Here is a 22,157-nt window from a genome sequence, read left to right as displayed (position 1 = left end):
TGTTGGGATTATAGGCATCAGCCACCACACCCAGCCTAATTATTGTATATTGTTCTGAAATAAACCCTTTACTTGGAGATATATATTTATATTATCTGTATGTATTTTTATTTAAGGCTGGGAATACAAGCACGTGCCACCACACCTGGCTAATTTTTGCATTTTTGGTAGATGTGGGGTTTTGCCATGTGGCCAGGCTGGTCTCGAACTCCTGACCTCAGGTGATCTACCCACCCTGGCAGCCCAAAGTGCTGGCATTACAGTTGTGAGTCTCACACCTGGCCAACAATTTATATTCACATACTTTCAAGTTCAACTGACGCTTCTGCTACTTTCAATCTGTTATTAAACCTTCACTTTGTGTTTTAAAATTTCAGGTATATATGTTTTAGTTCTGGGACTTTCATTTGTCTACTGTTCATTTTTTTTATTCTTTTTATTTTTAAATTTTTTATCTTAGACTCAGACCCAGGACGTCTACTGTTCATTTTTAAATTTTTATATTTCCATTTTTAAGTTAAGATTTATCTGTTTATTCATTATAAGCATACTTTCCTTTACACCCTTGAACACAGTTATAACGACAACTTTCAAATCCTTGTCTGCTATTTTCGGCATCTGGACGATCTTGGAAATTGTCAGTATTGACTGCCTTCTCTCTTAATTTGAGTCATATTTTCATGTTTATTAATGTCTACTAATTTTGGATTGAATCATGGACATTATAAATACTATGTTACAGAGATTCTCAATTGTGTTATTATCCTGTGAAAAGAACTGGTTTCAGCCAGGAAAGGTGGCTCATGCCTGTAATCCCAGCACTTTGGGAGGCTGAGGTGGGCAAATTGCTTGAGCTCAGGAGTTTGAGACTAGCCTGAGCAAAATGGTGAAACCCTATATTTACCAAAATTATAAAAAATTAGCCAGGTGTGGTGGTGTGTGCCTGTGGCCCTAGCTACTTGGGAGGCTGAAGTGGGAGGAGCACTTGAGCCTAGGAGGCTGAGGCTGCAGTGAGCTGAGATTGCACTACTGCATGTCAGCCTGGGCAACACAATGAGACTCCAGCTCAAAAAAGAAAGGAAGGAAAGAAGGAAAAGAAAAAGAAAAGAAAGGAAAGTTTTTCTTTGCATTAGCAAGCAGTTACTGTGGGTGAACCAAAATCTGTTTACCTTCCATCTATCTTCCATGGGGTAGGCAGCAGCTAAAATCCCTACTTAGTATCTTTAGTCTCGACTAAGTTTACTGGATTCTGGCTGTATATACATAGTTTAAGGGTCAGTTACCTAGATATGTGGCTTGAGTTTATATGCAAAATTTACAGTTTCCCCTATCAGAATTTTCTTCCTCATTTTCTTGCTGCTGTAGTTGTCCTGAAACATGACCCTTAAATAATCAGTAAGATTCAAGGTTTCTAAGTGCTTACTTGAATTTAGTAATGCAACGGGCACCTGGCCACAAACAAAGAGATATACAAGTGGGAAATGCAACCAGTGTGCTTCTCCTCTTCTAATTATTGATTATTTTTCAGTTTGTGCCTCCTTCTGGTTGCTCTCCAGTGACTTAAATTTACTACATTTTGTCCAGTTGATAAATTATTTATTTATTTATTTAGAGACAGTTTTGTTCTGCTGCCCAAGCTGGAGTGCAGTCGCATAATAACGGCTCTATCCTACCTCTGCCTCCCAGATTCAAGAGATTCTCATGCCTCAGCCTCCTTAGTAGCTGGGACTACAGGCGTGCACCATTATGTCCAGTTAATTTTTGTATTTTTAGTGGAGATGGGGTTTCACCACATTGGCCAGACTGGTCTTGAACTCCTGACCTCAGGTAATCCACCCGCCTTGGCCTCCCAAAGTGCTGGGATTAGAGGTGGCTAACTGTTATTCCTGGGAGGGTTAGCTTGATATAATCTGCTCTTTCAATAACAAAAGTAGACTTCCTAGTCTTTTTTTCCTTTTCCTTTTTTTTTTTTTTTTGAGATGGAGTCTTACTCGTGACCCATGCTGGAGTGCAATGTCGCGATCTTGGCTCACGGCAACCTCCGCCTCCTGGGTTCAAGCAATTCTCCTGCCTCAGCCTCCCAAGTAGCTAGGATTACAGGTGCCCACCACCACGCCTGACTAATTTTTGTATTTTTAGTAGAGATAGGGTTTCACCATGTTGGCCAGGTTGGTCTTGAACTCCTGAACTCAGGTGATCTGCCCACTTAAGCCTCCCAAAGTGTTGGGATTACAGGTGTGGGCCACCATGCTCAGCCAGAAATCTTAGTCTTTATGTTATTAAATTACTGCATTAAAAACCTTTCTGGGGGGCCGGGCGCGGTGGCTCAAGCCTGTAATCCCAGCACTTTGGGAGGCCGAGGCGGGTGGATCACAAGGTCAAGAGATCGAGACCATCCTGGTCAACATGGTGAAACCCCGTCTCTACTAAAAATACAAAAAATCAGCTGGGCATGGTGGCACGTGCCTGTAATCCCAGCTACTCAGGAGGCTGAGGCAGGAGAATTGCCTGAACCCAGGAGGCGGAGACTGCGGTGAGCCGAGATCGTGCCATTGCACTCCAGCCTGGGTAACGAGAGCGAAACTCCGTCTCAAAAAAAAAAACAAAAAACAAAAAAACAAAAAAAACCTTTCTGTTCATATGTTTTCAGGTGTGTCTCTTGTAAACAAAATGTAACTATTTTTTATTTTTTAATCCAATCAGTCTGACTTTTAACTGGTAAATTTACCTTTATTGTGATTACTTTTATACTTGGTCTACTTTACCATATTGTTTTGTGATTTATATACATCATGTTCACTCTTTCTTATATTCCTTTTACTATTGGATAAATTAAGTTTACTTAACTTTCTTGTTTCCTCTGTATTGTAGAATACAGAATACAGATATTCCATTGCAATGCTCATAGTGATTACACCATACTTTTTTTTTTTTTTTTTTGGACACGGGAGTCCCGCTCTGTTGTCCAGGCTGGAGTGCAATGGCGCAATCTCAGCTCACTGCAACCTCTGCCCCCTGGGTTCAAGTGATTCTCCTCTCTTAGCTTCCCAAGTAGCTGGGATTACAGGTGCCTGCCACCATACCCAGCTGAATTTTGTATTTTTAGTAGAGAATAGTTTTCACCATGCTGGCCAGGCTGGTCTCAAACTCCTAACCTCAGGTGATCCACTCGCCTCAGCCTCCCAAAGTGCTGGGATTACAGATGTGAGCCACCACGTCCAGCCATACACTGTACTTTTTAACAGGTATTTATAGCGTAACATGGTCCATTCCTCTAGCATTCTACTTAATGCAAAAGATCCTTAAAATGCTAAGTGGCAAATCTCACTCCAAATATTATTTTCCTACAATTCTTGCTTTACATTGCTTTTAAACTCCTTCCCCAAGTATGTCTCTTCAAATATTTAATTTTTTTTCAGGCCGGGCACGGTAGCTCAAGCCTGTAATCCCAGCACTTTGGGAGACCAAAGCCGGCAGATCACGAGGTGTGCTGAGATCCAGCAACTGCACTCCAGCGTGGGCAACACAGCAAGACTCAGTCTCAGAAAAAAAAAAAATATATAAGTAAAAAAAAAAAAAATTTTCAACACTTTCCTTATAATTTTACCTGATAGGACTACTATTAGTACTGGGTTTTAAATAATTTTTGAAGAGATAATTGGTTTCTGCCTGAGTGTATGAACTATTTGAGGGTCACATTTTGAAAATATATTTTTGTTTTGAAGCAATCATAAAGACAGGTGGAAGCAAAGAACTTCCTTCCCTGAACCATATGAGAGCCCGTGGCTAACCTGTTGTCCTATCACCTCCAAATACAAGACAACCATCAATATCAGGAAACACTGATATGCTATGGCCCACTCAAATTTTGGTGACTATTTTGTTAATGCTCTTCTTTATTTTTTTTTTTTCTTGAGACAGAGTCTTGCTCTGTCACCCAGGCTGGAGTGCAGTGGCACAATCTCAGCTGTGTAACCTCTGCCTCCCAGGTTCAAGCAATTCTCTGCCTCAGCCTCCCAAGTAGCTGGGATTACAGGTGTGAGCTACCACGCCCAGCCTGTTAATATTCTATTTTTTTTTTGAGATGAAGTCTCGCTCTTGTGGCCCAGGCTGGAGTGCAATGGCGCGATCTCGGCTCACTGAAACATCTGCCTCCTGGGTTCAAGCGATTCTCCTGCCTCAGTCTCCTGAGTAGCTGGGATTACAGACGCCTGCCACCAGGCCGGGCTATCTTTTGTATTTCTAGTAGAGACAGGGTTTCCCCACATTGGCCAGGCTGGTCTTGAACTTCTGAGATTACAGGCGTGAGCCACCATGCTCAGCCTTTTTAATGTTCTTTATAGCAATGAGATTCGGTTCAAAATCAACCATTGCATTTGTCATGTCTCTTTAATCTCCTTCAACCTGTAAGTTTCTCAATTTTTCCTTTTCTTTTATGACCTTGTCATTTTTTGAAGATTAAAGTTATTTTGGTCTGTAGGAGGTTCCTCACTTTGTATTTGTGAGCTATCAGGTCATTAGATTTAGGTTGCCCCTTACTGATAGTGGTATCATAGAAGTAAGTAATGCTGTTTTGTCAGGGCATACTATCAGGTGACTCATGATATCAATCTGTCCCATGACTAGTGATCACTTTGATCACTTGATTAAGGTGGCATTTGCCAGGCCTCTCCACTGGAAATACAATAGTTTCCCTTTATCTGCGATGTACATTCCACAGTTTCCATTACCAGTAGTAAACCACAGTCTGAAAATATTAAATGAAAAGTTCAATACATAAACGATTCTTTTTTGTTTTGAGACGATGTCTCACTCTGTTGCCAGGCTGGAGTGCAGTGGCATTATCTCGGCCACTGCAACCTGTCTCCCAGGTTCAAGCGATTCTTCTACCTTAGCCTCCTGAGTAGCTGGGACTATAGGTGCACATTACTACGCCCAGCTAAATTTTTTTTTTTTTGTATTTTTAGTAGAGATGGGGTTTCGCCATGTTAGCCAGGATGGTCTCAATCTCTTGACCTCGTGATCCACCAGCCTCAGCCTCCCAAAGTGCTGGGATTACAGGTGCAAGCCACGGCGCCCAGCCTACATAAACAATTCTTAAATTTAAATGGAATGGCATTCTCAGTTAGTGTAATGAAATGTCATGCTGTCCTGTCTAGGATATGAATGATCTATCTCCTTGTCCAGTATATCCATAGTATGCATACTACCTGCCTGTTATTTACTTAAATCTTAATTGTCAGATCGACTGATGTAGCATATATAGGGCCCTGTGCTAACTGCAGTTTCAGGCATCCCCTGGGAGTCCTGGAATGTATCCCCTATGGATAAGGGGATACTGTATGAATTTTTTTTTTGTATATTTAAATTTTTTTTAGTGAGGCACACCGCAATTATGTAAATCTCTTAATTCTCATCAAACCTTCTATTTATATATTTATATTGGCGTGATACATGATTTGCTATTTAGTGGCTAATGATCTACTGACATCTTTAATTTGATGATCAAGTTATCCCCAGTTTAGACACTGGTAGTCTGATTTATTTATTTATTTATTTATTTATTTTGAGACGGAGTTTCGCTCTCGTTACCCAGGCTGGAGTGCAATGGTGCGATCTCGGCTCATCGCAACCTCCACTTCCTGGGTTCAGGCAATTCTCCTGCTTCAGCCTCCTGAGTAGCTGGGATTACAGGCATGCGCCACCATGCCCAGCTGATTTTTTGTATTTTTAGTAGAGACGGGGTTTCACCATGTTGACCAGGATGGTCTTGATCTCTTGACCTTGTGATCCACCCGCCTCGGCCTCCCAAAGTGCTGGGATTACAGGCGTGAGCCACCACGCCCGGCCGTCTGATTTATTTTAGTAGAGAATGGTATTTAGAAGTCAAAATCTGAGTGCTAACTGTGCTCTCTGCTGTTGGTATATCACAGTTCCCATGCACTCTATGTAAACAGAATTAGGCAATTTTTAGTGCTCTGTATCCTTTCAGAAGTTGGCTGCTGGGTGGGCGGTAGTGATTAAAAAAAGAAGAAGTTGGCTGCTGAAGCTTTACATGTCTAAGAAGAGTGGCCCTTTTAGAATTCTGGTTTCAATTAGGGAGTTCAGTTCTAGCTCCCTGCCTTACATAGGCCTAAAATATCATTTTCTGTCCAGTCCCAGTCTCCAGCTTCAAAGACCTGTATCTAGTCTAAGCTAGATATAAATTAAGATATCTGGTCTAAGCTAGATATAAGCTAATTGGTAACAGATCACAGAACTTTGGCTTTGTGTTCCTCATTTGCAAAGAGAAGCTGGTAATTCTGTCCCCTGTTATCAAGCTTAACTATGTACTTAAAAGTATTTAAAAAGCACTTTATCCAATATTTTTATGTAGTTCAAATAGCAGGAATATATTTCTGAATTAAGCTTAGTGTGGCATATTGATTTTTAAGTTTTGCTCTCACTGGACCCTCAGGAACTTACCATCACCTCTCATTACCTTCTTGTTCTTGAATACACATCTTCCTACCTAACCTACCCTTCACATTTTTTGTTGTTTCTTTTTTTTTTGAGACAGGGTCTTGCTTTGTCATCAGACTGGAGTGCAGTGGCATGAACATAGCTCATGGCAGCCTTAACCTCCCAGACTTAAGCGATCTTCCTGCTTCAGTCTCCCAAGTAGCTGGAACTACAGGCACACACTGCCATGCCCAGCTAATTTTTGTATTCTTTGTAAAGATGGGGTTTCACTATGTTGCTCAGGCTGCCACATTTCTGAATACAGGATATGTCCTGAGCTGACAGTCTCTTACAATGCTTACAATAATGGCAAATTTTTCTTTTACTGAGACAGAGTTTTGCTCCTGTTGCCCAGGCTGGAGTGTAATGGCGTGATCTTGGCTCACTGCAACCTCTCTCTGCCTCCCGGGTTCAAGCGATTCTCCTGTCTCAGCCTTCCGAGTAGCTGGGATTATAGGCATGCACCACCATGCCCAGCTAATTTTTTAATTTTAGTGGAGACAGGGTTTCTCCATGTTGGTCAGTCTGGTCTTGAACTCCCAACCTCAGGTGATCTGCCCACCTTGGCCTCCCAAAGTGTTGGGATTACAGGCATGAGCCACCAGACCCAGTCTTTTCTCTTTCTGAATAGTACAACAAATGATGGCACATCTTACAATTAATGGCATTATATGTTTACCTACGTACAGTTTAATATTCTGCCCCATTTATCAGAATTTAACTAAATTACACGTCCAGAATTCCTTATTAAAAAGCACTGAAGGCCAGGCACGGTGGCTCACACCTGTAATCCCAGCACTTTGGGAGGCCAAGGCGGGTGGATCATGAGGTCAGGAGTCTGAGACCAGCCTGATCAACATGATGAAACCTCGTCTCTACTAAAAATACAAAAAATTAGCCAGGCATTGTGGTATGTGCCTGTCCAGCTACTCAGGAGGCTGTGGCAGGAGAATTGCTTGAATCCGGGAAGCTGAGGTTGCTGTGAGCCGAAATTGTGCCATCGCACTCTAGCCTGGGCAACAAAGCGAGACTTCGTCTCAAAAACACCAACAATAACAACAGCAGAAACAAACAAACAAACAAAAAAACCACTGAAAGGTTGGGCATAGTGGCTCATGCCTATAATCTCAAACACTCTGGGAGGCTGAGGCAGGAGGATCTTATCAGCCCAGGAGTTCAAGACCAGTCTGGGCAACATGGCGAAACCCCCATCTCTACAAAAAAATTAAAAAATTAGCTAGGCATGGTGGCACATGCCTGTGGTCTCGGCAGAAGGCTGAGGCAAGAGGATTACTTGATCCCAGAAGGTGGGGGCTGCAGTGAGCCATAATCATGCCACTGTATTATAGCCTGTGCAAAACAGCAAGTCCCTGTTTCAAAAAAAGTTAATTGAAAGAAATCATTGAAGCCAGGTGTATTTTGATTTCAGACTTTTTTTCAGATTTTATATAAAAATAATATAGGGCACATATATATTATTTAACTAGTCCACTGAGGGCTGGAGCAAAATCTCTTAATCAAATATGTTAATATATCTAGGGCCAACACTCGACTATTCATATTATATGAAATAATCACTGTACTATATTCACATTAGCATAGTTCAGTTTGCTGCTAAATGAGTAAAGGTCAGGAAAGTTTTTGCCAAATTCGGTTATAAAAACAACTTTTAGTTTTTAGAAGTCTATGGAACTCATATTTGTCAGTAAGAGCTTATAAATTTATACTTTAGTTTTCTTGAAATGAGTGAGATGCCTTTGCTCTTCTGACATTGACTACTTGGTTACAGAAAATCAAACTTAGTACTCTGTGCTAAGCACAAAATAAACGTATCTTAATCCTCACAACTCAGATTAGAAATATTCTCAATATATATATATATATATGAAGATGTTGAAATCTAGAGTAGATAAATAACTTGTGCAAGATCCTCTAGTTACAAGAGAGTTGAATGGGGAAAGAAGTCTATGTGTGTTTGATTCTAAGGTGTAGCAGGGGTCCCTAGGACCCCGCCACTCAGGTTTGCTGACTCACAGGACTCAGCATATAGTCATATTCATGGTTGTACATTTTTTTTTTTTTTTTGGGACGGAGTTTCACTCTTGTTACCCAGGCTGGAGTGCAATGGCGCGATCTCGGCTCACCGCAACCTCCGCCTCCTGGGTTCAGGCAATTCTCCTGCCTCAGCCTCCTGAGTCGCTGGGATTACAGGCACGCACCACCATGCCCAGCTAATTTTTTGTATTTTTAGTAGAGACGGGGTTTCACCATGTTGACCAGGATGGTCTCGATCTCTTGACCTCGTGATCCACCCGCCTCGGCCTCCCAAAGTGCTAGGATTACAGGCTTGAGCCACTGCGCCCGGCCCGGTTGTACATTATTATAGTCAAAAGATCCAAAGCAAAATCAATAGACGGAAAAGGTGCACTGTGCAAAGTTTGGAGAAAGCCTGATGCGAGCTTTCAAAAGTTCCCTCCCAGTGGAGTCACACAGGATGACTCTAACAATGAGTTCTGACATGTGTAAAATGTTTTCTATTAGGGAAATTCATGAAAAACTTAGTGGCCAAGGTTTTCATTGGCGGCTGGTCATGTAGGTACCTTATGCCTAGAATGTACCAAAATACCACATTCCCCAAAAGGAAAAGCAGGTGTTGAGCAGAAACCATACTGTATATATACACAGGCACAATAAAATACTCCTGCCATCTAGGGCAAATTTCATATTAGTGTAGGGAACTCTTTACCATTCAAGTTCCTAGATGCCAGCCAACCACCAACCTTGGAAGAAAACCTTTCTAAAAATAGCAGGTATATTATGTTAATTATTTTCTGCATATAAGGCCTATGTTCTTTCTACTATACCAGGAAAATCAATCAAGATTTGGCGTAAGTCTGAACGACTGGCAGTGGCAACATAGGAAAGTTTTGTTGAGAAGAGTTCTGAGGTCTTCTGCAAGAAGTAATAGAAGCAGGTTTATGGCCAGGTGCAGTGGCTTATGCCTGTAATCCCAACAGTATGGGAGGCCAAGGCAGGCAGATCACCTGAGGCTGAAAGTTCCAGACCAGCCTGACCAACATGGAGAAGCCCTGTCTCTACTAAAAATACAAAATTAGCTGGCCGTGGTGGCACATCCCTGTAATCCCAGCAACTTGGGAGGCTGAAGTAGGAGAACTGTTTGAACTAGGAGGCAGAGGGTGTGGTGGGGCGAGATCGAGCAACAGCACTCCAGCCTGAGCCACAAGAGCAAAACTGCATCCCAGAAAAAAAAAAAAAAAGCAGGTTTATGTGTTAAGTAACAGTCATTCTTGTTGACTGATACTATACTGCAGAAACAGCTTCAAATTAGTAGTAATTACTTTTATTGAGTATTTACTATGTGTCAGACTTTATGCTAAATATTTTAAATGTGTTATTTTAGTTAGTATTCATACTAATTTATATTTTGGAAATAAAAAAAATCTGAGGTCTTGAGATGTGTTAATTTGTCCAAAGTCTTATATAGGAATTAGTGGAGGTGGAATGTGAATCAAGGCCTGACTGATTCCAGAAGCAAATAAAGTGAAAGACCATATCTTCAAATTCTTTTGCTCATATACTCCTCATGAAAAGTTTGAAAAACGATGAGTTTCTTTATATATTTTTAAGTTTACACAGTTACAAATTATGTAATTTCTGGTTATATCATTTTAAAATAAATCAAAATATCATAAAGATTTATCATCATCCATTAAATAGGGAATAACCACTTGTTTTAACATTTAGAAATTTAAATCAGCCAGGTGCGGTGGTTCACGCCTGTAATCCCAGCACTTTGGGGGGCTGAGGCGGGTGGATCACCTGAGGTCAGGAGTTCGAGACCAGCCTGACCAATATGGTGAAACCCACATCTTTGAAAAAAAAAAAAAAAAAAAGAAACAAATTTAAATCACTTTTTAATTTGTTTATTTTTATTTATTTATTTTTGAGACAGAGTCTTGCTCTGTCACCCAGGCTGGTGTGCAGTGGCACAATCTTGGCTCACTGCAACCTCCGCCTCCCGGGTTCAGGTGATCCTCCTGCCTTAACCTCCCAGGTAGCTGGGATTATAGGCAAGTGCCACCACACCTTGGTATTTTTAGTAGAGACAGGGTTTCGGCATGTTGGTCAGGCTGGTCTGAAACTCCTGATTTCACATTGGCTTCCCACAGTGCTGAGATTACAGGCGTGAGCTACTGTGCCTGGCAAATCATTCTTTTTTATTCTTGAAGAGTATTTCCATTCCACTTATACTACAGAATTGCATCTTAATTTTTTTCTTTTTTGAGATGGAGTCTCGCTCTGTTATCCAGGCTGGAGTGCAGTGGTGAGATCTTGGTTTACTTCAGTCTCCACCTCCTGGGTTCAAGTGATTCTCCTGCCTCAGCCTCCCAAGTAGCTGGGATTACAACCATGCATCACCACACCCAGCTAATTTTTATATTTTTAGTATAGACGGGGTTTTACCACGTTGGCCAGGTCAGTCTCGAACTCCTAACCTCAGGTGATTCACCCACCTTGGCCACCCCAAAGTGCTGGGATTATAGGCGTGAGCCATTCTACTCCACTTAAATTCACATTTAAAATTGCCTGTTACCATAAGGCTTAAAGCAATAATTTTTTTCTTTTAAGCAGAGAAATCAGAATACTTCTGTGATAACAGCTTCACCATTAAGAATACTATTTAGTGGCTTTTAGTCTATACTGTTATAGACCATTACCACTGTAAAGGTTAATTTTAAATACAAACTGGGTAAGGCCAGAGTACCTAGATGTTTGGCAAAATATTATATTAGGTGTTCTGGGGAAGGGTTTTTTTTCTTTTCTTTTTTCCTCTTTTGGAGACAGGATTTTGCTGTTTCCCATGCTGGGGTACAGTGGTACAATCACGGCTCACTGCTGCAACCTCAAACTCCTGGGCTCAAGCAATCCGCCCACATCAGCCTCTCAAGTGGCTGGGATCACAGGTGCATGCTACTAGGCCCAGCTAATTAAAAAAATCTTTTTTTGTAGAGATGGGATCTAGCTATGTTCCTCAGGCTGGTCATGAACTCCGGCTCAAGCAATCCTTCCATCTCTTCCTCCCAAAGTACTAGGATTACAGAGATGAGTCACTACACCTGGGTGGGTGGGTGGGTGAGTGGGTGTGTGTGTGTAGATGAGATTAACATTTGAAATCAGTAGATTCTAAGTAGATTATGCTTTATAATGTAGGTGAGCTTCCATTCAGAATGAGAATTCTGCCAGAAGATTGCCTTAGGACTTGAGCTCCAAAATCAAATCTTCTCTGGCTTTCTAGCCTGCCAGTCTACCCTACGGATTTTAGACTGGCTAGCCTTCACAATCTCATGAGTAAAATCTTTAAGGTCAGTCTCTATCTCTCCCCATCCGATTTGTTTCTGTTTCTCTGGAGAATCCCAATTAATACGACTAATTTCAGAACATTTTAATTATACCCCAAAGAAATTCCGTACTCAATAGCAGACACTCCCCATTCTCCTCTCTCTAGGAACAATTAGTCTATTTTCTTCATATGTATTTGCCAATTCTGGATATTTCATATAAATGAAATAATAAAATACATGGCTTTGGCTGGACGCAGTGGCTCGCACCTGTAATCCTAGCACTTTGGGAGGCCAAGGCAGGTGAATCACGAGGTCAAGAGATTGAGACCGTCCTGGCCAACGTGGTGAAACCCTGTCTCTACTAAAAATACAGAAATTAGCCAGTCACGGTGGCGGGTGTCTAGTCCCAGCTACTCAGGACACTGAGGCAGGAGAATTGCTTGAACCTGGGAGGTGGAGGTTGTAGTGAGCCAAGATCAAGCCACTGCCCTCCAGCCTGGGTGACAGAGTGAGACTCCATCTCAAAAAACAACAACAACAACAAAAATGCCAGCATGGTGGCTCACGCCTGTAATCGTAGCACTTTGGAAGGCTGTGACGGGCAAATCATGAGGTCAGGAGCTCCAGACCAGCCTGACCCGCATTGCGAAACCTTGTCTCCACTAGAAATACAAGAATTAAGTCGGGCATGGTGGCTCACATATGTAATCACAGCACTTTGGGAGGCCGAGGCGGGTGAATCACGAGGTCAGGGGTTTGAGACCAGCCTGACTAACATGGTGAAACCCCGTCTCTACTAAAAATATAAAAAGAAGCCAGGTATGGTTGTGTGTGCCTATAATCCTAGCTACTCAGGAGGCTGAGGCAGGAGAAGTGCTTGAACCTGGGAGATGGAAGTTGCAGTGAGCCCAGATTGCACCACTGTACTCTTGCCTGGGCGACAGAGCTATACTCCATCTCAAAAAAAAAAAAAAAAAAAGAAATACAAAAATTAGCTGGACGTGATGGTGCACACTTGTAAACACAGCTACTCAGGAGGCTGAGGCAGGAGAATCACTTGAACCCAGGAGGCAGAGGTTGCAGTGAGCTGAGATCATACCACTGCACTCCAGCCTGGGTAACGGAGTTAGACTCCATCTCAAAAAACAAACAAACAAAAAAAAACATGGCGTTTTGTGACTGTCTTCTTCCACACTGCATTAAGTTTTAAAAAATTTATTTTATTTATTATTATTTTTTAAGATACAGGGTCTTTATCACCAAGGGTGGAGTGCAGTGGCATGATCATGGCTCACTGCAGCCTCAAAATCCTGGGCTCCAGTGATCCTCCCACCAAAACCTTCCAGGTACCTAGAACTATGAATGTGTTCTTGGCTCACTACAACCTCCGCCTTCTGGGTTCAAGCAACTCTTCTGCCTTGGCCTCCCAAGTAGCTGGGACTACAGGCACACGCCACCACGCCTAGATAATTTTTATATTTTTTTAATTTTAATTTAATTTATTATTATTTTTTATTTTTTAAAAAAGACGGGGTTTTACCATGTTGGTCAGGCTGGTCTTGAACTCCCAACCTCAGGTGATCTGCCCGCCGTGGCCTCCAAAGTGCTTGGATTATAGGCATGAGCCACCACGCCCAGCCAATTTTTGTATTTTTAGTAGAGATGGGTTTCACCATGTTTGCCAGGCTAGTCTTGAAGTCCTGACCTCCTGATCCACCGACCTTGGCCTCCTAAAGTGCTGGGATTACAGGTGTGAGCCACCTCGCACAGCCATGACTGGTTTTTCTTTCTTTCTTTCTTTTTTTTTTAGTTTTTGAGATGCAGTCTCCCTCTGTCGCCCAGGCTGGTGTGTAGTGATGCGATCTCAGTTCACCGCAAATGTTACCTCCCAGGTTCAAGCAATTCTGCTTCAGCCTCCCAAGTAACTGGGACTACAAGCATGCACCACCACATGCAGCTAATTTCTGTATTTTCAGTAGATGGGGTTTCACCATGTTGGACAGGATGGTTTCAATCTCCTGACCTTGTGATCTGCCCATCCTGGCCTCCAAAAGTGCTGGGATTGCGCCACTGTGCCTGGCCTCATTTTCATTTTTTAAGAGACAAGTCTTTTTTTTTTTTTTTTTGAGACAGAGCTTCACTCTGTCACTCAGGCGGAGTGCAGTGGTGCAATCTAAGCTCACTGCAACCTCCAGCAAGTTCAAACAAGTCTCCTGCCTCAGTCTCCTGAGTAGCTGGGATTAAAGGTGCCTGCCACCATGCCTGGCTAATTTTTCTATTTTTAGTAGAGAAAGGGTTTCACCATGTTGGCCAGGCTTGTCTTGAACTCCTGATCTCAGGTGACCCACACGCCTCTGCCTCCCAAAGTGCTGGGATTACAGGTGTGAGCCACTGTGCCCAATTGAGACAGAGTCTTAATATGTTGCCCAGGTGGGTCTCAAACTCTTGCTTCATGTTATCCTCTAGACTCAGCCTCCTGAGTAGTTGGGATTATTGGGTTAGGATTTATCCGTATAGTAGCATATCTTAGTACTTCACTGTTATTGCTGAATAATATTCCACTGAACGGACATATCACATTTTGTTTACTCATCCACTGGTGGACACTGGAGTTGCTCCCACCTTTTGGCTATTATGAATATTGTTGCTAAGACTCTTTGTATAGTTTATTTGCTTTTGTTTTTTAACTAACAGGGTCTTGCTCCATCACCTAGACTGGATTACAGTGGCACGATCACTGAAGCCTCAGCCTCCTGGGCTCAAGCAATCCTCCTACAACAGCCTCCTGTGTAGCCTGGCCCATAGGCATGCACCACCATGCTTGGCTGTTTTTTTGTATTTGTAGTAGAGATAGGGTCTCACCATGTTGCCCAGGCTGGTCTTGAACTCAGCTCGTGTGATCTACCCGTTTTAGCCTCCCGAAGTGCTGAGGTTATGTGTGTGAGCTACTGAGCCTGGCCTCATATAACTGTCAAGGCAAAGACAGAGATGAACTAGGTCTGGCTGACTCTAAAAGTCATACTCTTTGTTTACATGATACTTGATCTGTTCAAAATAATTGAGTTCCCTCCCTCTCTATGCCTAATAATAATATATTATTTGAACATCAAAATAGCCCTATCCCCCTGTAACTCACCCAAAAAAAATCCTAGCATGGAACTACCTGATTTTAAGCACTATTTTAAAAATTATTTTTGAAACAGAGTCTTGCTTTGTTACCCAGGCTAGAGTGCAGTAGTGCAATCTTGGCTCACTGCAGCCTCTACCTTCTGGGTTCAAGCCATTCTCCTGCCCCAGCCTCCCAAGTAGCTGGGATTACAGGTATGTGCTACCACACCCAGCTAATTTTTGTATTTTTAGTAGAGACAGGGTTTCACCATGTTGGCTAGGCTGGTCTCAAACTCCTGACCTCAAGTGATCTACTGGCCTTGATCTCTCAAAGTGCTGGAATTAGAAGCATGAGCCATTATGCCTGGCCTTAAGCACTATTTGACCACAGGAAAAAGACTTCCCTACTTGGATGGAGCTTCCCATTATTTAGTCAATATGCAGACTACTGAGTATAAATAGCTTCAGTAGAGACATGGGAAACTAGAGATAAAATATCTAAAAGATTTCCATTCTGGATCTCTTAACCTCTATTCAAGTCAGAGATGTGACTATTCTTTCTAATCCTCTAGAAGTAAATGGTTCCTTTCTCCCCTTCAATAGTTACAACTTAATTCCAAGATGTAAGTCAGCAAATTTCCTATCATGAGGATAGAACTTGTAAGATCAAAAATGGTCATGTTTTCTTAAGGACTCTTAAATTAGTTTTTCTTCTTCTTCTTTTTTTTTTTTTTTTTTTTTTTGAGATAGGCTCTTGCTTTGTCACCCAGGCTGGAGTGCTGTGCCATGGTCTCAGCTAACTGCAGCCTCAACCTCTCAGGCTTAAGCAATCCTCCTGCCTCAGCTCCTCACAAGTAGCTGGAACTATAGGCACATGCTACCATGCAGGCCTAGGTTTTTCTGTTTTTGTATTTTTTGTAGAGATGGGGTTTTCCATGTTGCCAAGGCTGGTCTCTAACTCATGGCCTCATGCGATCCGCCCACCTCAGCCTCCCAAAGTGCTGGGATTACAAGTGTGAGCCACTGCGCCCAGTCTAGTTCTTTTTTTTTTTTTTTTTTGAGACGGAGTTTTGCTCTTGTTACCCAGGCTGGAGTGCAATGGCACGATCTCGGCTCACTGTAACCTCTGCCTCCTGGGTTCAGGCAATACTCCTGCCTCAGCCTCCTGAGTAGCTGGGATTACAGGCATGCGCCACCGTTCCCAGCTAATTTTTTGTATTTTTAGTAGAGATGGGGTTTCACCATGTTGACCAGGATGGTCTCGATCTCTTGACCTTGTGATCCACGCGCCTCGGCCTCCCAAAGTGCTGAGATTACAGGCGTGAGCCACCGCACCCGGCTAGTTCTTATTTTCAAAGCCTATTTATCATTAGCAGATTTTAAATTTGCTGAGAGTCAGCTTCCACTGCCATGATCTCATTAGTAAATACAAAAGACTCTTTCAAAAGAACTTTGACACAAATCCTAGAGAATAAGGAGCTTATCTTCATCAGGTAAGCACATGTAAAGTTTACATAGCTGAGAATTAAACTTTATAATTTCATGTTGTAGTTAAATTTGTCTCCAGCCATCCAATACAGAATAATTCAAGCAAACTAACCTTTACTGAAGAACTTGTTTATGTCTGCTGATTTAGAAACTCTGCTGGTACTGAACTCTCTTGGGGAGGAAAGGGGATTAGTTAATCAGAACATAAACAAGAGCCCCATAGTCAAGAGGGTCTAGAAAGTCACAGTTGAAGAAGACACTACATGACATATGATCAACATCTAGTATACAATTAAGGTGTTCCTGGTTTCATACTATGTGTTTAATGAGCCCCTTTAAAGTGATTTTGTTTGTTCAAACTGAATGTAAGAAGAAAACCTGTCATCTACATTCAATATTTTATACTAGTTTCTTCTCCTTTTTTTTCACTTGTACAATATTTGATAAAATTCTACTATGTACCAGGTACTGGGATATCCAGGGAGAGTAAGAAAGACAATGATCCTGTACTGCAGGAGATTATAATATAATGGAGGAGACAGATAAAGAAATATTGTTATTATAGATACAGAAAGAGAGTGATGTTATCTAGAACAAAGAGAGGAAGCCTCTTTTGGTGAGACAATCGGAAATTATTTTAAAGAAACTGGTATTGAAGCTGATACTAACATCATCCTTAAAAGATGAGCAGAAACTAACCATGGGAAGACTCTGAAAAGAGCTTTTCAGGCAATAGGAATAACAAGTATAATGACCCTCTGGGGAGAAAAAGCTTGCTATGTTCTAGAAACTGAAAGAAGGCCAGCCAATATGACACAATATAGTGAATAAGGTTGAGATGGGAATGGATAAATAGGGAGAGATGGGGTAGTCAAGGAACCAGATCATTCAAGTCAAGAAGTTTATATTTTAATCTGATGGTAAGCCATGCAAAGGCTTTTTTTTTTTTTTGAGCGGAGTCTTGCTGTGTCACCCAGGCTGGAATGCAGTGGCATAGTATCGGCTCACTGCATCCTCTGCCTCCTAGGTTCAAACAATTCTCCTGCCTCAGTCTTCCGAGTAGTTGGGACTACAGGAACGTACTACCATGCTTGGCTAAATTTTTATTTTTTTTAGTAGAGATGGGGTTTCACCATGTTGGTCAGGCTGGTTTTGAACTCCTGACCTCATGACCCACCTGCCTCGGCCTCCCAAAGTGCTGGGATTACAGGCATGAGCCACCATCTGGCTTAGGTTAAAAAATCATTTCTCAGGAGGAGAAGGGGTTGAAAAAAATCATTTCTCTTTAAACTGTGTGGAGGATGGATCACATGGAAACACAACTGGAAGTAGACAGATCTGTTAGAAGGCTATTGTAGCAGCCTGAAGGAAAGATACTACCGGCATAGACTTGAGAAATAGCAATGGAATTTGGAGAGAAGTAGGATATATTTCAGGGACAGAAATACAACAGAACTTGGAGAGGGACTGGATAAGGGATAGAAAAAAATGGGAGGAAGACTGGGTGTGGTCTAGCCTGGGCCATAGAGACAGACTCCATCTCAAAATAAAAAAACTTCTTGGTACTTTTTACTTATCTGATAAGCTCCATAATAGGGTCCTAGAAGGTGTAACTATCCAAATGCTAAACAAAGCTTTGACATTTTTGCTAAGAATGAATAGCAGAATAAATATCACTTCATTTTCAAGCAGATAAATAATCAGGAAAAACAGTGGGGCCTCTTAACTCTGATCATGTGTGTGTATAACTCATCTCTTTTTGAATGTGGAAAATGTTTGACAATGAACTGCTAACTACTTAGTTTTTCCTAGATGACATACCTAAGGAAACAAAAGGTACAGACATAGTGTTATTTATTTTTGTTTTAGAGACAGGGTTTCACTCTGTCAACTCAGGCTAGAGCATAGTGACACGATCATGACTCACCATAGCCTAAACCTCCTAGGCTCAAGTGAGAGAATCACTTGAGCCTCCAGAGTGGCTGGGACTGGATATCCATGCCACCACACCCACTAATTTTTGTATTTTTTGTAGAGACAGGGTGTCACCACGTTTCCCAGGCCTTGAACTCCTGGGCTCAAGCAATCCACCTGCTTCTGCCTCCCAAAGTGCTAGGATTATAGGCATAAGCCACCACGCCTAGCCCAGTTGTATTTTATTAAGGCTCCAATGAACAAGATTTATGCCATTGTGACCCCGACTATTGAACAGTGTACAAAATTCTTCAGAGTAAGTGTAAAAAGAAATGGTAAAGAAAGAACTTGATCCCACTGGAAAAACAGAAATAATAACAAGATTAAAAAGACATTTCCCTCAAACCCAGGAAATACTGTTTCTTCTCAGCGATATATTGTGTGGACTCAGTACTTACCAACATGAATGGGGGCTGGGAATAATCCATATTCATGCTCTCCTGGAGTATACTCCAGCTTCTCTTTCTTTAATTGGATCAATCTACTCTTCGGGCTGTGATCAAAAAAGAATGGAAACAGTCAGAGGCAAAGAAATTTCTTCCTGTGGTCAAATACAGATAACAGACTATCCTTTGAGGAGAGAGTACCAAGTACATTGATAAGTTCAAAAAAAATCTTTTATTTCTGAAATTGTCTTTTTAAAAGAGGTTCTTGGCTGGCATGGGGGTTCATACCTATAATTCTAACACTTTGGGAGGCTGAGGTGGAAGGATCACCTGAGCCCAGGAATTTGAGACTGGCCTATGTAACATGTGAGACTCTAATTTTTTTTTTCTCTTTTAACTTTTATTCTAATTAAACATCTCAGGACCCTGTCTCTATTTAAAAAAAGAAAAGAAAGAGGCTCTTTTGTTTTCTCCAACAGCTTTGCAAAAGGAAACCAAATTTTAGATCTGATTTCAACGACTGCCTTACATTTCGTTATTTTATATCAATACTGTGAAGCAGATAAGAGGAAAGATGCTCTATAAGACAGAGCGACTTGCCTTAATTTTAGTAGTTGGGAAGGAGATTTAAGATTGAAAGCCTCAGTTTCTTGCTCAATATCTACTCACTATATTATTCTCTTGCTTTTATTCCACTAAGTCTCTCTAGGCTTGTGTCTTCTATTCACATTATTGGTTTGTTTCCAATAATGTGTTTAAATGAGTTTAAAGTTTAAAATGAGATCCCAAGAGATTTCATAAATATAAAAAAGGGAGGAAAAAAAAGAAGGAAAATGAAAAAGCAAAATGAGAAAAAAAGGGCCTTAAAGCCTATTTAATCTATTATGACTTATTTTGGCTTAAAGTTCCATTTAATTTTTTTTTTTTTTTTTTGAGATGGGAGTTTTGCTCTTGTCACTCAGGCTTGTTGCCCAGGCAATGGCATGATCTCAGCTCACTGCAACCTCCGCCTCCCAGGTTTAAGCAGTTCTCCTACCTTAGCCTCCCAAGTAGCTGGGATTACAGGCACCACCATGCCTGGCTAATTTTTGTATTTTTAGTAGAGATGGGGTTTCACCATGTTGGTCAGGCTAGTCTCAAACTACTGACCTCAGGTGATCCACCCACGTTGGACTCCCAAAGTGCTGGGATTACAGGCATAAAGTTCCTGTAATCAAAATTGTAACGTACTAACTTTTAAAAATAAGACTGAGGGGCTCATGCCTATTATCCCAGCACTTTGGGAGGTTGAAGTAGGCAGAGTGCCTGAGGCCAGGAGTTTGGGATCACCCTGAGCAATATAGCAAGATCCAGTCTCTACAAAAAAATAATAATTAAAAATAAAAATTACCTAGGTGAGCTGGCACATACCTATATTCCTAGTTACTCAGGAGGCTGAGGTGCAAGGATCACTTCAGCCCAAAAGTTCAAGGCTGCAGTGAGCTCTGATCATGCCACTGCACAATGACAGAGCAAGATCCTGTCTCTCTTTTATTATTATTATTTTTTGAGATGAAGTCTTGCTCTTGTTGTCCAGGCTGGAGTGCAATGGTGCAATCTTGGCTCACTGCAACCTCTGCCTCCTGAGTTCAAGTGATTCCCTTGCCTCAGCCTTCCAAGTTGCTGGGATTATAGGCGTGCACCACCATACCTGGCTAATTTTTCTATTTTTAGTTGAGATGGGGTTTCACCATACTGGCCAGGCTGGTCTAGAACTCCTGGCCTCAAGTGATCAGCCTGCCTTGGCCTCGCAAAGTGCTGGGATTACAGGTGTGAGCTACTGTGTACAAAATTCTATTTTTTTAAATACATAAAAAAATCAAATCTAGATCTTGTACTAAGTAGATACAGTTGAGCCTTCATCTCTGTGGAATACAAATTAACCCCCTCCAAAACTAAAAGTAATAGTACAAAAAAGGATACATATTTTAAAAGTATGCTGTAACAACTATTTACATAGCATTTAAATTGTATTAGGCACTAAAAGTAACCTAGAGATTATTTAAAGTATACAGAAGGGTATGTACAGGTTATATGCAAATACTACTGGACTTTATATAAGGGATTTGAGCATCTAGGGATTCTCTGTTTTCTATAGGGGTCTTGAAACCAATCCCATGTGGCTATCAGGGGACCACTGTATAGTAATATACACTTTGCAGACAAAAACCTGAAGATCAAAGAAGTTATGGGCTGGGCATGGTGGCTCATGCCTGTAATCCCAGCACTTTGGGAGACCAAGGCGGGCGGATCATGAGGTCAAGAGATTAAGACCGTCCTGGCCAACACAGTGAAACCCTGTCTCTACTAAAAACACAAAAATTATCTGGGCATGGTGGTGCATGTCTGGAGTCCCAGCTACTCGGGAGGCTGAGATAGGAGAACTGCTTTAAACCAGGAGGCAGAGGTTGCAGTGAGCCGAAATCACACCACTGCACTCTAGTCTGGTGCCTGGTGACAGAGCGAGACTGTCTCAAGAAAAAAAAAGAAGAAGCACTGCATCCTGGGCAACAGAGCAAAAAAAAAAAAAAAAAGAAGTAAGTTATTTGTAAAACCTAAAGTTATTAACTTTCAACCCCAGGCTTTTCTTTTCTTTTGAGATGGAATCTTGCTCTGTTGCCCAGGATGCAGTGCAGTGGCGTGATCTCGACTCACTGCAGGCTCCGCCTCCTGGGTTCAAGCAATTCTCCCACCTTAGCTATCCGCGTACCTGGGATAGGCATGCGCCACCACACTCAGCTAATTTTTTTATTTTTAGTAGAGACGGGGTTTCACTATGTTGGCCAGGCTGCTCTCAAACTCCTGAACTTAACTCGCCTTAGCCTCCCAAAGTGCTGGGATTACAGGTGTCAGCCACCTTGCCCAGCCTCGACCCTGGGTTTTTCTTTTCTTTTTTTTTAACCCTGGGTTTTTCTAATGGATCATTCATTTATTTATTCAACAACTATTCTGCACTCATGAAGTCCAGGTCCTGTCCTAAGTGCTAAGAAACACTGGTGAATAACATAGTTTATATTCTAAATGGACAGACAGACAATGAAATAATAACTAGGAAAACAAAAAAATCAGAAAATAATGCTAGATAAAGAATTAAAGCAAAATAAATAAGATCAGGTGTGCTGGTGAATACATATAGCTACTTGCGGGGGCTGAGGTGGGAGGATCACTTGAGCCCATGAGTTCAAGGCTACAGAAAGCTATGATTGCAACACTGCATTCTAGCCTGAATGACAGAGTAAGACCCAGTATCTTAAAAAAAAAAAAAAAAAAAAAAAAAAAAAAAAAAAAAAAAAAAAAA

The 22,157-nt window shown here is 41.6% G+C and overlaps 1 protein-coding gene across 3 annotated transcripts in view; it reads right to left on the bottom strand.

The window, feature by feature from the left end:
- ASH1L (ASH1 like histone lysine methyltransferase) overlaps positions 1-22,157 on the bottom strand; it is a 245,358-nt gene that overhangs the window by 46,398 nt on the left and 176,803 nt on the right. For all 3 annotated transcript variants that reach the window (XM_032264961.1, XM_032264963.1, XM_032264962.1), the window contains one exon: positions 18,833-18,927. In XM_032264961.1, the coding sequence (XP_032120852.1) occupies positions 18,833-18,927 (95 nt within the window). The remainder of the gene's footprint in view (positions 1-18,832; positions 18,928-22,157) is intronic.

This window comes from Sapajus apella, unplaced genomic scaffold (genome assembly GCF_009761245.1).
Source record: "Sapajus apella isolate SASKATOON/1434 unplaced genomic scaffold, GSC_monkey_1.0 scaffold148, whole genome shotgun sequence".
Taxonomy (NCBI): Eukaryota; Metazoa; Chordata; class Mammalia; order Primates; family Cebidae; genus Sapajus; species Sapajus apella.
Note: the sequence above shows the minus strand (reverse complement) of the source record. Positions and strands in the feature narration are given on the sequence as shown.